Source organism: Diadema antillarum, unplaced genomic scaffold, assembly GCF_040938485.1.
Source record: "Diadema antillarum isolate AM-2024a unplaced genomic scaffold, OU_Dant_1.0 seq00001001_RagTag, whole genome shotgun sequence".
Lineage (NCBI taxonomy): Eukaryota > Metazoa > Echinodermata > Echinoidea > Diadematoida > Diadematidae > Diadema > Diadema antillarum.
The window spans coordinates 60216-79636 of NW_027271839.1; the positions used below are offsets into that span (position 1 = coordinate 60216).

Here is a 19421-nt window from a genome sequence, read left to right on the forward strand (position 1 = left end):
CAGTTGTAGTGCATATTGTGAAATCATCGCTAAAGCAACTTCATTTGCGAAATGCAAGTACTTTACAAGAAAAAGCAAGTAATTAAGCAGGTTGACTTTGCTTTGTAATCTATTTTCCCCCATTTGTCGCACACTGTTTCAGATTAAACATGGGCAGTGAAAGTAGACAACATGCTTGTCTTGCCATTCAGGGATGTGACATGCATGGCCGCAAGTGGCCGCTTCAGTAATTACAAATTTTGTGACGCAAAATTTGTCCTTGTTTCAGGTTTGCTGCTCCCCATCATTGGTGTTTATTCAAAGGCAGTTGAGTCTGAAAAGGCACCTCAGCCAAATAGGACCGAAATGAGGGAAACCGCGTTCTTTTGTCAGTGATGATGCACGATTACACAATCGTCACTGTCCAAACGTCTGAATGTATTCATTAAGATGCACATAATCAGGTGGCGGTGGTGAACATTGGATCAAAGAAAGACCTCCGTTCATGGTCCATATGTGTAGTAGGTCCATGAGTATACTATAGTTAAGTACACCCATACTAACAGGATTTTAAATGGCAGTATTACAATTGCCTTGTGACTATTAAAGACTGTACAATCTTCTCTTGTACATTGTAAAGTTGCTCTATATTTGTATCGATTATGCTGAGTATTCTCTGATAACCATTGCCTGGCTGCCCTTGAATCCTTGCAGCCTGGGAGGTGATGTGAGGTTCTGGGACCCAAGGTTCACGGAGTCTGTTCGAGTAGTGAATACCGCCCCCGGACTCACATCTATGGCTGTTCATCCCCATGCTGGTATCTTTGCATGGTAAGACATCTGTTTCTAGGGTAGTAAAGCCTGCTGATACCATGGGTGACAGGTCTGTGTACAATGATGTTAACGGCATATTCGGAGATGGAGTTCCCAAATGGACTTGTGCGACAAACGCTTGCAGTATGCGCCAAAAAACAACCGCACTGACAGAATGAGAAGCAAGTACAATGTACTATCTCTATCAAGAGAAAAAATATCAATTTCCCACGCTAGAGGGGATATGCAAAACATCTGTGTTATGGGAGGCATTATTTTTGTGAATTGCTTGTTTTGTTAATACTGGTTGACACATGAAATTTGCGAAAATAACAACAGCAAAATATGTCATGTGTACAGTATGTGACATTGCCTTTTATTGGGGGGAATGACTTGATTTGTGTCAAAGTTGAACAAAACTTCCACAAATTTCTTATCAAAAGAGGCAGTTGATTCATTTTGAAATATGGAACCAAGTGGCAAGTCAAGTGAAATTACCGTGCAAATTTGGCTGTGCCACCTGGGTCTCTGTCATTGTCTTCCAGATTTACTTGAGGTGGGGAAGGTCAAATTCAGTCCTTTCCTGCAAGATGATTTGTTCTGTAATAACAATTTGCTCTCCAATTCATTCCTGGTTGACTTAGATCCATAGAACCCCCACCCCACTACAAAGCTTCAAACTTTGCCCCCTTACACCACCCTCCCCAATACAACAAGGCTCAGTGTGCTTTATGTACTGGAAACAATGCTAAGTATTTTAAGCCCTTGTGATTCTGCAGGGATTAAAAGGAGGAAAGTCAATCACTGCCTTCTGACTCCAAGATCAGTGTGGCTGGTCTTTACTTTGTCTCTGGTATCAAGTCTCTAGTCTCTTGTCTTTAGTATCCAGGCTTGGGTGTTGGTGAGGGATTAGGGTAATGCCTCACACTCAAAAAGCTGTAGGCACAGGAAAGATGAGTTAATTGTTTGATTCTATAGGAGATTCTATGGGAGGATCAGGCATGCTGTTTCTTTCAAAGCATTGTAATCTGCAGTATTTTGCGGAAATGTAGTGGGTGTACATGTACCATGGAATGTCTGCAGGTAGAGACCCAAAGGATATGTTAAAACACAGTGAAACCAGCCTGGGGGTAGTTTGTAGGAATATGTAGCAGTAGTGCAGTAGGCACAGCAGTGTTGTCCACTTCACCATATTCTATTATCCCAAACTTGGTGATGAAACAAACAATCACACTTGCTGTTACATGAGAAAATTTTGAAGATGTCTAAGCCTTATACATTGTGGCAAAGAAGTTTTTTGTTTGAAGAAAGCTTGAATAAATATTTGGTAGTTCCATCAAGATACACTGTTCAAGTGGTGAAATGAACAAGATTTACATAGATTATTCATGTACCCACAAACTCTGTACAGATTAAAAGCAAGAAAAAATGTATTTTGGTGTTCCTGGCATGATTTGTTTGATACAAAGTAGATATTTAGTTGTACTTGTCATAGTGTATCCTTTGTTGTTGTTGTTGTTGTCGTCGTCGTCGTTGTCGTTGTGTTTGTGTGTATTATGCATAATTTGCATTGACTTTATTTTATAATAAAGTACGATTGGAGTTGAATGTAGATAGTGGTGATCCACCCTCTTTTGTATCAACAAACATGAACATTGGCATTTGAAATTGGATATTCCTTTCTTCATAGATAGTTTGCTTGAACCTGTGTTGAAGAAAATGTATCTACAGTGATGATCAATAACAGAACAGTGAATTTTTCACATTAAACTTTTAGTCTTTACACTTCTGCTTTGGGGTACTCATTCTCTCAACATTTTATGTAAAAAGTCACCCACACTCATTTCATATGCCTTTGAAATGACAACACAACAAAAGATAATTGGTATGTTTATCTGTACAATGTATATGTTTTAAGAAAGTACAGGAATGATAGGATGTGTTACATCTCAGTTTCTTGATCTGTTCGATGCTTTGTCATTTGCGATCGGGCCCTTTCCACTATCATATCATTGTTTTGGTTTGTGTTCCCTTGCAGCGGTTACAACTCCCAGCAAATCAATGTGTACAACACGCAGGGAGATACACTGAGCACCATCAAGTACTATGAGGGCTTCATTGGGCAGAGAATAGGACCGGTTAGCTCCTTGGCTTTCCACCCGTACAAGGTAATATGGCTGTACAGTATACTGTAAAACACATTATTTTCGTGGCATGAAATTTTCGCAAATTGGAGCCGATGGCCTTTTTCGCGGCATGAAATTTTCGCGAGTTGCCTCTAACATTCAATGAGTATAGTGTAGACAAGAACTTTCACATGCATTTTAATTTCGCGAATCTTGGCCCTTGCGAAATTCGCAAAATTAAAATGCACACGAACATTCCTCGTTTTACAGTATCCCCCCCAAAAAAATTACAATTGGATTTTCGCATTAATATCTTCCAATATGATGAAATTCTCTGAATGCTATTTCAGGGATAGTACAGTTTTGGTGGAAATGAGGATTTGGCTTTTAACTTTTTGTGAGATACCAAGAAAACACTTATGATATAGTACAGAGCATACCATTTTAAGAGGAATTCAAAGTTTATTTGATGAAAATCGCATTTGGAATGACTGAAACATCCAAAAACAAAGTAAAACAAAGCGATCGTAATAAAGTGTGGGTCCCACACTTTATTAGAATCGCTCTTTGTGGATATCTCAGCCATTTCAAAACCAATTTTCGTCAAATAAGCGTTGAATTCCTCATAGAATTACATGCTCTTTCATATTTCATAAGAGGTTTCTCATTATCTCACCAAAAAATGTTAGAAACCTGAAACTAGGTCTCAACCAAAACTATACGATCCCTTTAAAATATAACATCTTTCCTATATTTCATAGAAAACCCCATTCAATTTGGTCAAGTGGTCACAGAGAAATGTGGATCGTTGTAAAGGATGTCATGGGTCTGATTCTTCCAAGTTTAGCACTTTGATGCTCTTGGAACTGCACATTAATGTGTGAACACAGTGGACAGAACTTGGAGGGAAGGGATTCCTGACATGCTCTTCAAAACTCCTCATTTCTCTTTGACCACTGAACCAAATCGGATGGGGCTTTCTGTAAAATGTTTGTTGTAAGATGTAGTTTCTTACCCTGAAATTGTATTTGGATCTATTCACTGTTTTTAAAGCTTTCATTACAGAGGGTTCCATTGTGATTTTTTTATTTTTTTTATTTATTTATTTATTATTATTATCATTTTATTTTTTATTTATTTATTTATTTTTTTTTTTTGGGGGGGGTCATATGGTATAACGCCTAATCGTCCTATGTGATAGTTGCTTTGTGCTTTGTTACACCATAAAATTACTTTGTGAGAACTGTGTGTTAATCTATTTTTCTATACTTTCGTTGTGATATCATGGATTTTTAGTGGATTTACAATTAGTATAGACCTGCTATATCAGGGTACAACAATATAGAAATGTAAGGAGTTTAGACCTGCAAATCACCTTATTTTATGAGGGTTTTGTTGTACAGTGCACTCTTGTCATAAGGCACATGGTCACAACAAAATTCTTGTTACAGTGAAGTAAAATTCAGTTCCCAAAGTCATCATCTATATGTTTATATACTTTACTGTTCTGCTTTAATGAAATTTTGATACAACAAAAGAAAACTGCCAGTCCTAAGGACTTTGTTATAATGGGAGTCACCGCTATCTTAAGCCTCTTTGTAACTAGGTTCCACCATAATTACTACTAATCATCTCGAGTGCTGTTTCTTTGTTCTTTCAGCTCCATCTGGCTGCAGGATGCCGGGATTCATTCCTCTCCATCTACTCCACCGACAAGAAGAGATAACCCCGCCCCTCCTCCTCCTCCTCCTCCTCTCTCCAGATACCAGGAGACGGTGGCACCAAACTCTAGCCAACATGGGTGGTGGGAATGGGTGCAGTCTGCTCCTGTTGTCTTGTGACACGCATCCTTGGCGGATATAGACAACTCTTCACTAATGACACTGTAATGAGAATATGTATTCAATGGGTGGATGTCATCGTTTTTGTTTTTGTTTTTGTTTTTAATACATACAGTCAACCTTGCCTAAGTCGAATCTGTTTGGACAGAAGAAATAGCTGCGACTTTGGGAAAATTTGATATATGGGGTATTAAAATCAATAGAATGTATAGAGAAGAGGACTTGAAAAAACCTTCGACTGAGGCGATTACCTGGTATTCGACTTATGCGAGGTTGACGTTATTTTTTGTTTTTATTTGGTCTTTGAAGGGGATGTAATATGAATATCAGTTTTGATATGAACAAGCAATCCTAATGAATTACCGGTACCTCATTGAGTCCCTCAATACATTTTCATGTGCTTTCTGTGACAGTGTTCAAGCTGTTAGTGTAGAAGCAGAAACTTCTGTGCAATCAGATTTGTCCCAAGAATATATTTCCTCATTCTTTGGGATGTTGATGTGGAGCACAAAGTTTGAGAAAATTTCCACTCCATGAATTTGTTTCCCAAAGTATTGAATGCTATCCATACAAATATGAATATACATCTACAGCTAGACAGTAGCACTTCAAGCTTTGCTACCCTCAAACTGTCCAAGTTCCAAGAGTGCTCTGGTAATAGATCATTGCAGTGATTGTAAGTGATTGTCATAATTTGAGTTTCTTAGGGGAAACAGTAAGATGACTTCATATTCAGATGCTCATAACTCTGCTGTAGTTTTCCCATTTGCGGGATGATTGTCAGCCAGGGCACTGTTTCATGAAAGTTGTTAGACCTGACAAGTTCTCATTCTCTTACAGTTGCCATAGTAACAGTCTGTAAGTGGAGCTTCTCAGCTAATCAAATCCATGGATTTTTACTGAAATTGTCTGAATATTACAACTTTCATGACGTGATGCCCAGGTCTTTAAAATCATTAGTGGACTGATATGAAACCAATGCCCTTTCTTGTTTAGATAAGTACCTACTGTACCCTTCAATTTTGGGTGTTCTGTTTAGAATTCATTTGCTTTTTTCCCCCAGTTCTTGATGATGGAGCATTATGGTAGTTATCAATATGTCCTAAAACATGTCGTCAGTGTGATGGTGCTAATGAATTTAACCTCTGTGAGTCTATCATACTGAATCATGTACAGAATTTCTGTCATTGTAGCACAAATCTTCATCCACCATTCATATTACAGTGAATGCAGTTTTCCTGTGCCATATGCTGTTTCAGATATCAAAGTAATTGTTTTGGATATCAAAACAATGCAGAATAAGGCTGCTATTTCAGGTTTCTGAAAGGACACATGTTAGAATCACATCATCAGGATATCTTCAAGTTGTGAATTTTCATCGAAGGTTTGGCTCAGCCTCGGCACATTTTCAATGTTTTTAGCAAAACACTGCAAAATGGTCTGGCTTGCAGGTGACATCTGACCTTTTGTGTCAAAGTTCAGACACAAGGTGATTCCTGTATGACCTGAAGATCAGCAGTATTTTCATTGAAGGATAAATATTAATTTTGATCATAATTCTTCCCTGGTTTTCATGGTTCCATTTTGATGAAGTTCAGAAAAAAAGAATAGAAGTTAAAAGTTTGTAAAAATGTCAATATTGCCACAAATCAGTATAAACTGGATATTATCATCTCAATAAAACCTAATATCTACTTTGAGACAGTGTTTTTTTTTAAAGGAAGTCACTGACTAGAGATCTTGACATCGAAAAAACTTTAACCATGATAATGTGTAGTCTACAATGATATCAGGTTGATTAGAATGAACTACCAAAGGTTAACTAGTCTTAACAAAATTATGTAGTGCTGTCTTGTGGTGTACAGAGAGATGCTTCCTACTCTTTTTAAAGATACTTGCAGCCTTAAAATGGGATGTTCCCCCTGCTTAAAAAAAGAAAAAGAGTTGTCTTTATCTCCCTTGTGCATGAGCACTTATATTCACTCCAGTGTTTACCAAAATACTGACACTTGTTCAGAATGTGCTACACTTATTTCCAAAGATCATGCAATGTGTCAAACTTATCAAGAAGTAACGATAGTATGCGCCGTTGTTTTATTGCCAAATACACGACTTCACCTCTCAGCAGTACATCCAGCCACAGGATAGTTTGTATGGTGCCGTTATTGTTTTGATTAATGGTGGATGATTGCTATAACGGATATAAACTCTACTAAATATCAAGGATACAAATGACAATGTGTCTATGTAATTACATGTACTTTGCGAAGAGTAACAGTCTTAACGAATTATCAGTAAAAATGGACAGAATGCAGTAAACCAAGTTGTGTATTAAAATTTAACCACAACTTCTCAGTTTTATTCATAAACGTTGGTGAATGTTGTCAGAACCTTAGTCACTCAACCAAGGCACTATGTGATCCGAAATTTGTCGTGGGGCACTGGTGCCACTACGCCGAGGAGTGAGCTGCTTATGAATTGAAGGGGTCGGTGCAATATAGTGCTAACCCACACAATGGTCATTTTGAGATAATCGCTGTTGAATGTTTGGAAAGTCCATACATTGTACATTAATAAAACATGAATGCGTGCATTTTTTACCATCTTATTGGTTGAATTCAAATATGATATTTTCACGGAGGTTAGAGTGAAAGATAAGGATCATGAAAATGCATGTAACTCAATTTTGACAAAAGTGTGGGTTAGCACTATATTGCACCGACCCCTTCAATTGCAACACCCAATTTTTGGTGGGCAAATGTTAGCAGGAAGCCTTATTACTTACTATAGCCCCATTTCATAAAGCACTGCAATTATCTATGGTTACCATGGCGACTGCTGCAGCAGTTGCAAGTATTAATCATCTGTGAATGAAGGTACATGTATTGTACAATGGGGCGTTAAGCCAGAAGTCCACTGGTCTTGCATCATAATTGCAACTTTATAGTCCATGGACTTCACTTAAATGACGTTGTGTGGTAAAGTTTTCACTGTAGTAAATCAGTATTCAACATACACGTACTCCTACGAGATGAGATACATGATGTTTTACATTACAGCTTTCCATCTGGGCTAAACAGATTAGACATACCCATTATTGAAGACCTTGTTCTATTTTCCATGTTTGTTTGTTTTTTCCGGAAACTATTCTTTCTCATTTACCACACATGGAAAAGATATTCAGTTTATTTCTTGAAACTATTAAATACCCAGAGTTCTTGAACAGCATCTCTGAAAGGAAAACTGCTGAGTATTTTTTTTTTTAAAGAAAAGAAAAGTATTCTGAATTTCTTTCATCTGGGCAAGAGAATTGTATTTGTATGTTAGATTTGACATCATGTGGATGTTCTGGAGAAGAAAAATATGACTTTGCAATCATTCTCAAGCTATTTGTCATGCAAATATCATGACAGGGAAAATGTCTTTCAACCACAAACATATCCTAAAGTCAGGTTATGACACTGATAAGTGTTACTATTTCTTTTATCTAATTCTGTTCATTTTCCTTTCCCAGTTGAAAGAAAAAAAAAATCTGCAACATGTTCTGAACTTATTTGAAAGGAAATTCCCATTCATGTTTTAATTGTACAGCTAGCTTTCTGTCGTATTTATCATCTGTTTCTTACATTTGTAAATGACCAAAAGCTGTTGTACAAGATCTGTGAATGTAGAACTGCGAAAACTTTGGATTACTTTGACTTGAGTTGTTTTAATTTCATTGATGCTGCATGCCAATGTGTTGGGTGTGCTAGTTTTGTCAGTTTGGACACAAAGGCACATTGATATAGACGTAACGAGTAGACACATTTCATCCAGTTTGTGCCAATCAAGACACTATTGCAAATGCATCAAATTACACATGCGCAAACTGTTATGATATTAAAACGTACTTTATGATTTTACACTACACAGTGTGTAATACTATCTCTTATCTACACTTGTTCAAGACATGGAATGATTTTTAAGGAAATATGATTATTTAATTTTTAAAGGGTTTTGTTTCTTCTGTGTTATTCCTATTCTTTACCTTGCCCTATGTTTGGGAAAAGTTTGTTTAAAAATGAGAAAACCAGTTCTCTATACCTGTATATACTAGAGCACATAAGGTGCATGTGCGTTTTCTGTGATTGTGCATACTCTAAATTTGTATGTATAGTGCAGAATTTGTAATCTGTATGATAAAGTATGACGTGTAATGTGTAATAAAGTTAGACATGATCCAAATCTCCCATGTGGTGTTAGAAAACATGGTGTAATATGGTGCAACATGTAAGGAGGAAATCACACCGTGAGTAATGCAAACTACCGTGACAATTTTGACATAATTATGTAAAGAATTATGATCTTTGTAAATTGTACATAAAGAAGAGGAACTATGGAATGTTGGTGAGAATTATCTTTATTTGTACAAATGAGGTACCCAGTGCAAATTCACTCAAGTGTCTTTGTCTTAATAATAAAGGCAAGTTGAACATGATCCCTGCGCATGATGTTGCTTTATTGCCTTGACACAGACCTTGTTACGAAAACGACACAAAATGGAAGTATGAAATGATACACATCTACCCCTCCCTGCCTACAAATTTGAAGTCAAATTCCATAAATAATTTCTGATTGCCAGCTTTAAGACAATGAGTAAAGTCATTAAACGCTTCATGCAGCCATGCCTGAATATCAGAATGGACCACATCAAGATTATTGTGTGCACATCTGATACACAGTACAGTGGACTCCTGTCATAACGAACATGGTCATAACAAAATTCTGGTTACAACGTAGTAAAAATTCAGGCTGCAAAATTATCCGCTCTTGGTCTTTTGTTTATTTGTTCGGTTATAACAACATTTCGATATAGCGAAAGAAAATTGCCGGTCCCGAGGACTTTGCTATAACAGGAGTCCACAGTATCTCTATGTGAATCTTCATGGAAGAATAGAACAATTTGCAAATGAAGGTGTAGGCTACAGATCTTTGAACTGAAAATCAGAAGACAAGCAGACAGAAGAGAGGATCGACATGATCACCAGGATTGAGAGTCCACAGCAGTTGATGAAAGTTCATCCACAAAATTGCTTAAATTTGGTAGAAGCCGTAACCTCCTGTTACTCTATCGTATCCCTAACTGCTGAAAGTTTTCTGTATCATTGTGCTATCTGTTACGTGACAGGGTGTACCACGTAGCGTTTGAATCCCTTTGCCAGCAAATATATCTCTGAGGAATCCTTGCGGCTTGCCTCGGGCCTGAGAATCTTCATAGTCCGGAAGCCCTGGGCTAAGTCACTTTTGAGGAGCCCTGTATGGTGACCGTCCCACAATTTGGCCAGGAAGTTCCCATTTTCTCCCAGAACTTTGTAAGCAAACTCTGCAGCTGTCCTGACAAGTTCCACAATTTGCTCATGGTCCATGGAGTGGATTCCAGTGGCATTCGGTGCCATGTCGCTCAGGACCGTGTTTGCCAGCTTCCCGTCTAGACGAGCCAGGATCTCTTGTTGCGTTCCAGGGTCTGTGAAATCTTGCTGGGGTAGAATGATGGCGCCCTCTATAGGCTGCATGTGCAACAGATCCACTGCTACCACAGTTCCCCCTTCTGTTCGTGAACAAAATTAAAGATACAATTATAAATTTACAATTATGTTTACCATAAGCGAGCATGTATGGTAGATTAGGAAGAAATCCCCCACTTCTCGAAAAACAAGCAAACAAAGAAAAACAGCAAGCAAACATTTCAAATGTTTCCTCCCCCAGTTCAGCATAGTAAGCTATGGGAGCTTCAGAAGCATTCTCAAGGCATAATTCTGGTACAGTCTAGACCCATGCTTTGAGATAACCACTGAAAATAGCTACCAGTACATGTGTAATACTACTGCTGCATTCCTTTAAAAAAAGCTTATTTTAAAAATGTTTTTAAACTGGGGTAATAGGCAACACTTTTGATGCATCACTAGTATTGTGAGATACACAGGGATAGCATACAAGAATACAATGTACATACATTGTATACCATATGTCAGGATTCTTGCAATACTACTCAGCAGCTGCAGTTTGCTCAAATTTTCACTGTTCTCTTAAATGATCATTTCACTGACTACTATGATTGAGTGACAAGGGGTAGTGGTTACAATATACAACTTTAGATTTGTAATGTAGACAAAATGTAATTATTTACAGTATTTGATGTGTCCTAATACAAGGGATTAAAATGCTCTGAAAGTGTAATTGTGTAAGTGTGTAATTCAACACCATATTTTTAAAAGTAGGCTTCTATACCTTCAGTAAAGAGTAAAATACATTGCATCCTTTACATCTAATCATTGCAGTCTGGTAATACCCTTTACTGCAATATTGACATTCTGGGGCAAAGTGGTTTGAGGTTGCTAACACATTGCATGGCCGGCGGAACCATGGGGGCTGTGGGGGCTCTGGCCCCCACACTTTTTGTGCATCATACAAAGGAATACATAAGTGTAATCACTTTGGGCCCCCACACTTTTTTTAACCTGGAAGTACGTAAGTGGCACTAAATAGAAATAGATGGAAATCTTGAAGTGTGAGCGCAGTAAGGTTATGGAAGGGGAGAGATGAGCTGAGGACCTTTTTTATTATTATTATTTTTTTGCTTGTTAGCTCATGAAACCCGGAAGTGGGCCCCCACACTTTTGAAAACGCTCCACTGGCCCTGCATTGAACAAAACAACAACTTCCCAAATATGTTGTGTACAGACCGATGGGAGAGATGTGAGGTGTCATGACACTGCCTCTTCTCATTGCCACCAACACCATTCTTGAACATAGGTGAAAACATGTAAACATATTAAAATTCCATTCACTTTATTGTTTAATCAAAGTGATTCTTCAAACATTTTGTAATTGTACAGGGAATAATTTTCCAACTCATATTTGATTAGCAATTTCAGCTGATGAACAATATTTTAAGTGGTATCCTGTACACTTCTATGGAAGAAAACTGCTACACAAAAGTTAGTTTGTATAGCAATGGTGTAAAAATGCATAGCAAATTGCGATGCGATACCAGGAAAATTATTCCCTGTTGTATACGTCATCTCATTTACTTCTGCGGTACTACAATTGATTTTATTCAAATCACCATGACCATGAAATGGAAGTGAGCCTTAATAAGTCACCTGGATCATTTGCTCTTGTCTTCTCCACAGCGACTTGGGTCCAAGATCCAGGAGCTGCCCCACAGTCTATCACAGTGTTGCCAGGGTGAAGAAGTCTATATTTGGCATCAATCTCAAGCAACTTGTAGGCACTTCTGGCCCGGTAGTTATCAACCTAGAGATAATGGGATACTAGTTAGTAGAAAGATGTGGAAGGAGGGGCTAAGGGATGGTAATACAATGAGTAATGATATAAAACAGAAGAATGCTGATGTTATTCATTCCTTCATGGAAACATGACAGAGAATTTACTTTACCAATGAAAGATTCTAAAATGTTGCTTTTTCAAAACACAGCTACAGATTGACCAGAGCATTTGGTGCGTTGCAATGAATCCAATATAAACACAATATGCTTCAATATATTTTTAAGCAAGACATGGTCACATGACACAGTCAATAAATGAGTATAAAATCACTGATACAAGACATTTGTCATTATACTGGGGTGTGTGTGCTGCTTCGTAATCTATGTCCGGGTCAGGTATTTGCTCAAATCAAAATGTTGCTCTTACCTTTAACGTTAGATATGATCCTGCTCACACGCATTCTAGATCTAATTACCTCTACATTTTCTTTATTGCGACCAAAATTGTTAAGTTTAAGCAATTTCCACAAAAAAAAAGTGCTCCACGATGGTGGTCTTAAAGAACCAATGTTTAAATCATAGATCTACATCACATGTGAAGCAAACAGAATCTCATTGGCTGAAATCTACAGATGTGCCCGGAAAGCAGATGACAGGTTCAAGTCCCAATGGTTCCTTTTTTCCGACGTGTTTGTTAATTTATACAGATCGCATCTGAACCTTCATCCCTCCGAATAACCTTTCTTTCACTAAATTTACAGTAACCTTTGGCTTGGGTCTATATAGGCCCAACAAGCCATAGGCATAGCCAAGGAAGGTATTGATTCCTTATGTAATAGCTAAATTGCATAAATGAGGATCCCTACACTAAGACGCTCTAGGCATTTTGATCAAGTGGGTATAGTTTATATTCCGACGTATAGTGGCTACATACCCGTGCCTGTTTAACAAATGGATCGTTGACATGTCTGTTCAACCATAGTCTGGGCTCCGTCCCCTTTTCCTTGGTGCCAAGAGAGGGCGCAAACTTTCTGATCGCGATATTCGAGAGACTGCGCGCCCAACGAAAAAGGGTCCGGGAAGAAAGTTTCAGTTTTACGACTTTCCGATCGGATTTTGACTGAACGCGATATATCATTCGCTCTGACAGGTCCCGCCCACCGAGTATGGTAGTAGTCTGTTTATCAAACCAATGTAAATGAAATTTGCGTCTATCTGACTTCGTATGTGATCTATATTAATGACATGTAGATTCATATAGGTCACAAATTGGTTTCAGAGTATTCAATTCTTCTGAAGAAAAGACACAGTACCTTTTTATTCATAGTAGGCCTAATACGAACACATAATGCTGAATTTACTGCTGAATTTGGATTAGACTAGTCATCGACCGTTATAGGCATTACACAGTTCAGTACCTTTCTCCCAACACCCTGCAGATCTGTCCTTGGTCTCTCTTCCACCCCCCCCCCCCCCCCCTGGTCCCACCATGGGCGGATGGAGTACTGCATGCATGCATTGCATAATTATGTACCTTACCCAGTATAAAGTGTTTAGTTTGGCCATGGAGCTAAAAACGAATGGCGATCTACGATCGTTTATCTCTCTAGTGATTTCTCTCTATTTTTTTCAACTTTGTACAAAAGAATAGGGCCCAATAGTAGCCATGACTATTCGTATCATAATTAGAAATGTTCTTGATTTTGCGATCTTGTTTGTGGCAGTGCAACAGGATTTGGTAAGAGAGAGGTATTTCAGTCGGCTGCTCTGTGTCCGAGTGAATCCATAAACACTTTGAAGAAGGCACTGATTCTAAATATCAAATTGATATTATATGCAAATTGACTGCGGTATACTACGACTGCAGTCGACTGTATGTTGTACTTGTGTGCCAATCCTATAAGATGAAGCCTTGAACTTCTGGAATCCCCCCCTTTTTTTTTTAGCCAAGTATAAACGTTAAGTAGGTTTACAATCGGATTTCTATATCTGGAGAACAATAATTCACAACACAACCACAATAGTAAAACTGTCAGCATAGGACCTAAATACCACGCAATTTCAAATAAAAACATCCACAAATCTTTCTGAGTGTGGGATCTGACGCTGAAATTACTAGTAATAAGTGATTTCATCGATAAAATATGTAGCCATCAAAGCTTTATGTGTTATAAAATATAACAGGTTAGAATACAAAAACACGCTTTGATTACGCGAGCATAAAAGGTTTCCCGCGTTGAGCTTCACAAGCTTAGGAATAGTATTTTATCAGTTTTGATTTAAAAAAAATAAGCTGGTATTTTCTTCAGACCTAATTTACCAAAGGAAGATAAAGATATCACATGTTAATTGATGGAGAAATTACGTGGCAAACCTTATACACGCTATGTATCCAAAAATTGAATAGGCATTGTTTTCCCGAAGGTTCGTTAATCTGAAAATAAGAGAAACTTTATTATTTTGAAGGTTTGATAGCCCCCCACCCCCACCCTAAAAAACAAACAAACAAACAAACAAACAAACAAACATCAAACAAACAAACATATGAAACAAGGTTCGTAAATCCAACATATGGAAAAATTGCATACTTATAACCAAACATTCGGAATTACTAACCAATATCGTTTTATATTAACGAACCTTCGGGATTGCAAACTTATTTTAGCGGATATAGTGGGATTGACCCTTTTACGGAGGTCATTCTGTTATTCTCGGAGGAATCAATCTAAAATAAAGTCTGTAATCTTCAATAAGCCTATAATGTCCAATGAAACATTTTTTTTCATCGTATTATAAAATTGTGGAGATATACAGCTCCCCTATTTGGATGGAGGCTACGTTTCATGAAAAAACTTCTCTCTCATAAGACACACAGACTTTACTTCTCTTGTATACATAATATAGCTTCATAATTATGAGAGTATTTGGAATTTCCTTGATTTTATGTAACAACTTTTATATGATGACTTCATGAAATCATGGAATTGGCAGCTTGTCTCTCATCATGCATAAAGAAAGCATAGGCCTACATAATGCAGTATGAGCAGGCGGTCGAAGTGGGTTCAACTTCACAACAAAACCCTCTATTTGGTGGACATTGCTGTAGTGTATAGTATAGCACCTCCCTGGTATAGTGGAGGTGGGCAGCACTACCACACACTACCAGTGGGAGTGCGATCAGCTGGTATTCTCATTAACAAGTAGTAAAACTGTCTGATTGACTGCGAGTCATGAATATTCATGACCACTCTAGCGTGAACTCTTGACCCTGCTCGATCCGGCGAAAGTATTTTACTGGACTCTTTTTTCTCGGGTATCGCAGTTCTCGGCGTATCGCAATCCTCGGGTGTCACGCCCTCATACGGCTTGACGTGTACACGATCACTGCTACGAGTAAAAAGAGTCCAGAAGCTAGACTAGTTCAACCACTGCTGTGAGCTGTGAGATTTTCCTTTCGTAGATGTACGCTGCTGCTTCTTGAGCAAGTGTCGACTCGTATGAAGAAGACGGTTTGTTGTGGCTAAAGAGCCGACAGTGTGGACAAAACTAGCACTATGTACCGAAGGATACATCACAACGACATGCGTGCTGAGGATGATAATATTATGGAGTAATTTTCAAAGAGCATTTGACTAGAGTACGCCGTTGCCTGTACTATACTTCAACCAGCACAGAACTGAACGGATGGGACTATGGAAGCATAGATGCAAATGTACTTGCGGCGATAACCACCGATACATTCCGATTGCTGAGGTGAGCTCACGAGCATGTTTATCGCATGGAACATGCGGTGCCAGGCCGCACAATCACTCAACATCGTCTTGTCACGCGTGATGGGCACAACGTGGCCAGGGTGGCGTGGGCGTTCGACGGATCGGAGGAGAGAATCGATGATGGAGGTGGCTGGATACCACTCAAGGTCGATGGGGTTGTAAGGATTTTTGGCGTGGTTGAAGGGGGAATCCCCTATTTGCACCTTGCGGCATGACTAGATAATATACGTCTTACCAGGGAGGTGGATCTCTTCCACCTCCCTGGTCTTACCAAAGAGCTACTAGTAATCCACGTAAGTAGTAGCTCTTTGGTCTTACACTTCCACGACAGGTTGCTTGTTATTTTCCACAACAACGTTTATACTGTAATACAGGTTGAAAATTATTGCTAACAACATCTCAGGGAAGTGAAAAAAAAAAGTTTAAAGGGAAAAAGATGAACACACTTTGAAGCTTTTTCCTTCCGTATTCTTATATTGTTTGCTGTATTTTTCAAATGTGCGTGGGAAATTATGTAGAGTTTGGGACGGTGAAGGTAAATAAACCATAATGAGATGACCAAAACAAGAACAAACCAAACCAAAATGAATGTTTCCAAGATAAATATAAAAGAGGGGGAAAATCGTATACCGTTTGGTCACAGTGTGATCTTGCCAACAGGGTGAGGAATTGTTCCACGTGGGCGCATATGAGTAAGTGTTACAGGGCTTAAGGGCTTCTTTCTCTTTCCCTAATATACACAGTCCAGTCGCTGTACTTTTTTTTTTACAGCGACTGGGCTGTGTATAGTTACTCTGTAATGTTGATATTCGTCTAAATAACAAAAAATTATTCAGAGTCATGGAATGCAAATATCTTGGGGTCTTGCTGGATTGTAATCTCTCATGGATTCCACAAATTAACAATGTGAAGAAAAAGGTTTTAAAGATGTATTTTGCTTTAAAGCGAATAAGACAGTTCACTGATGAAAAGATAGCGTTAATACTTTACAAAACCTTAATCCAGCCTCACTTCACTTACTGCAGCACTATTTGGATGAATGGTCGACAAACTCGGTTAAAACAGCTGCAGACTTTACAAAATAGATGTTTAAGATCTGTACTTGGAGTGAATAGTAGATTTCACACTGAAGCTCTCTTTGAAACCCTCAAGATTGATCAGCTGAAAGAATACTGGGTCAAACAGGCTTTGGTTAATCTGTTTAACTTACTTCATAATCTCGGCCCACCTGTTTTATCTTCATTGATCGAATTCAATAGTGATGTTGGCTATGCCCTTCGCATGCTAACTCACAAATTGCTCTTCCAAGACCTCACACAAATTTTCTTCAACTTAGCCCATTATATCATGCATCAAAGCTTTTTAATACATTGCCCAACAATCTCAGACTTATAACAGATTTGAAATTTTTTGGTAAAGAGATCTGTAAAATTGAAAATATCGGCTCTCTTCTTTCACCATGTAGATATTGAATATTAACCTATGTCCTCTTATGTCACTACATGGTTACTACGGTTTCTTTTTCTTGGTTTTTTTTTTTCCTTGTATTTTTCTTCCTTTCAATACTGTAAATGTGTTCAATCTTGTTTATGTTTTGTTTAATTGTATTTCATTGTTTTTATCTATTGTTTTAATGTATATCACGGCCTCGCTGAAAAACAGCTATTAGCTGAATGCGGGCACACTCTGTATGTGTTTTTAACCGTGAATAAATAAAATAAACAAACAAAATAAACAAACTCTTTCTCATGCATTTCACATTGCTATACAGTGTATAGTGTACAAAATCTGTGCATTACATGTTTTACTTTTTTTTTAAACTTGCTTATTGGACCTAATAAACTTTCTCTCCCTTCCAAAGTTTTACATTAAACAAGCATTATTATCAATTTTCCATTTCGCTGTGTGTGGGCGTGATTATGTTGATAATTCGAGTTCGTGTTATTTGTTTTCTTGTTTTATTTTGTAATGTGTGATTGCAATGTAAATCTTCACGTATACTAATGTGACGCTAATCGATTTATCTTCAGAAGTGTAGCTGGTCTTTTGTTTTTTAGTGTGTGTATAGAAATGAAAAAGTTAAAAAAATCAGAAAGAGAACGGGAGAAATGGACTCTCGTGGACCTTTCTTTGCATTCACCTCGATGGATCATTTACCTTCGACAGGGATGCCAAAGTAGGCCTACATTGTACTGTAGTAGCCCCCCCCCCCCCCCCCCCACACACACACACACAATTCTTATACATGTATTCTTATTCTAAGTAGGCATAAGCGCGCTGGTGACGGTAAAACCAAGTACATGTACACTTTGTACACTGTACTAGGCTCGCCTAGTATCCTGGATAAAACAGAATTTCTGCACTGCAGCAATGCAGTTTTGGAGATGGTGTTTTCTACGAGACCTGCAGTACTTTTGTCAAAAAACTATAGAACACATTTACATGTACAATGTACATGTATACTATACTGCTAAAGAGTAACAGGTAAAAAAACCTTCTGTGGCGTCATGGTGGTACGTTGACCGAAAGATCGGTCTGTATCTGTCCGTCGGGGAATGTTCCGCGGAGACTGCGTCTGGCTTCACGGATCCCCTCCGTATACGGAGGACAGCCTAAAGAGTCCTCCGGACAGACGGATCTTTCTGTCTAGGTGGTACGTAGCTCCATGATCGCGTCGAGGGGTTGGCATTTCTACGTCGTATTTTTTATTTTTTTTTTGGTCTATTATTAGATACAAGTATTAAGATACTGAGAAACCATGCACTTACGAAATATCATCACAGAGCATACTAAGAGGAATTCAATGTTGTTTTTTTTTTCTTTAATGGAAATTGGTTTTGAAACGGCCGAGATACATGTATCCAAAAACGAAAGTAAAACAAAGAGAATCTAAATAAGCTGGGTCCCATCTTTTTGCTTGTTTTGAATATCTCAGCCATTTCAAAACCAATTTCCATCATATAAACGTTGAGTTCCTATCAAAATTACATGCTCTTTCATATTTCACAAGGTTTCTCATTATCTCACCAAAGGAAATAGAGGGCTGACCTGAACCAGGTCCTAACTATACCATCCCTTCCATGTACTTCACTGTTCTATGCTACACGTCAAAGTTTAAAATCTCCAAGCTCTATGTACTTTTGCGCAGAAAATTGAAAATATCTGAAATCTCTTTCTTGAATGTTTGGGTGGCTCTAAAAAGAGCCGTTGGTGACCAAGAAATCGACAAAAGTCAATTTACTTGGAGGTGGTGTACTTGGTGACAGCCTTGGTGCCCTCAGACACGGCGTGCTTGGCCAGCTCACCGGGGAGGAGAAGACGGACAGCGGTCTGGACCTCACGGCTAGTGATGGTCGACTTCTTGTTGTAGTGGGCAAGGCGGGAAGCCTCGGCAGCGATGCGCTCGAAGACATCGTTGACGAAGCTGTTCATGATGGACATGGCACGGCTGGAGATACCAGTGTCGGGGTGGACCTGCTTCAGCACCTTGTAGATGTAGATGCCGTAGCTTTCCTTTCGCCTCCTGCGCCTCTTCTTGTCCCCACTAGGCCTGGGGGCCTTTGCCTTCTTCGATCCCTTCTTTCCAGCAGCTTGAGCTTTGGCAGGCATTATGAATGAGTT

General features: G+C 38.5%; 2 protein-coding genes and 1 pseudogene across 2 annotated transcripts in view; 1 reads left to right on the forward strand and 2 right to left on the reverse strand.

Annotated features, from left to right (window-relative positions):
• LOC139742452 (regulatory-associated protein of mTOR-like) overlaps positions 1 to 5564 on the forward strand; it is a 58957-nt gene extending 53393 nt beyond the window's left edge. The window contains exons 30-32 of the mRNA XM_071652990.1: positions 694 to 810; positions 2831 to 2960; positions 4579 to 5564. Coding sequence (XP_071509091.1) covers positions 694 to 810; positions 2831 to 2960; positions 4579 to 4644 — 313 coding nt within the window. The 3' untranslated portion in view covers positions 4645 to 5564. The remainder of the gene's footprint in view (positions 1 to 693; positions 811 to 2830; positions 2961 to 4578) is intronic.
• Positions 5565 to 9915: 4351 nt separating this feature from the next.
• Positions 9916 to 15599, reverse strand: LOC139742455 (rRNA methyltransferase 2, mitochondrial-like; annotated as a pseudogene).
• A 3438-nt stretch (positions 15600 to 19037) lies between these two features.
• LOC139742464 (late histone H2B.L3) lies at positions 19038 to 19421 on the reverse strand. Its single transcript, XM_071653002.1, has one exon. The coding sequence runs from the start codon at positions 19407 to 19409 to the stop codon at positions 19038 to 19040; it is 372 nt and encodes a 123-aa protein (XP_071509103.1). The 5' UTR covers positions 19410 to 19421.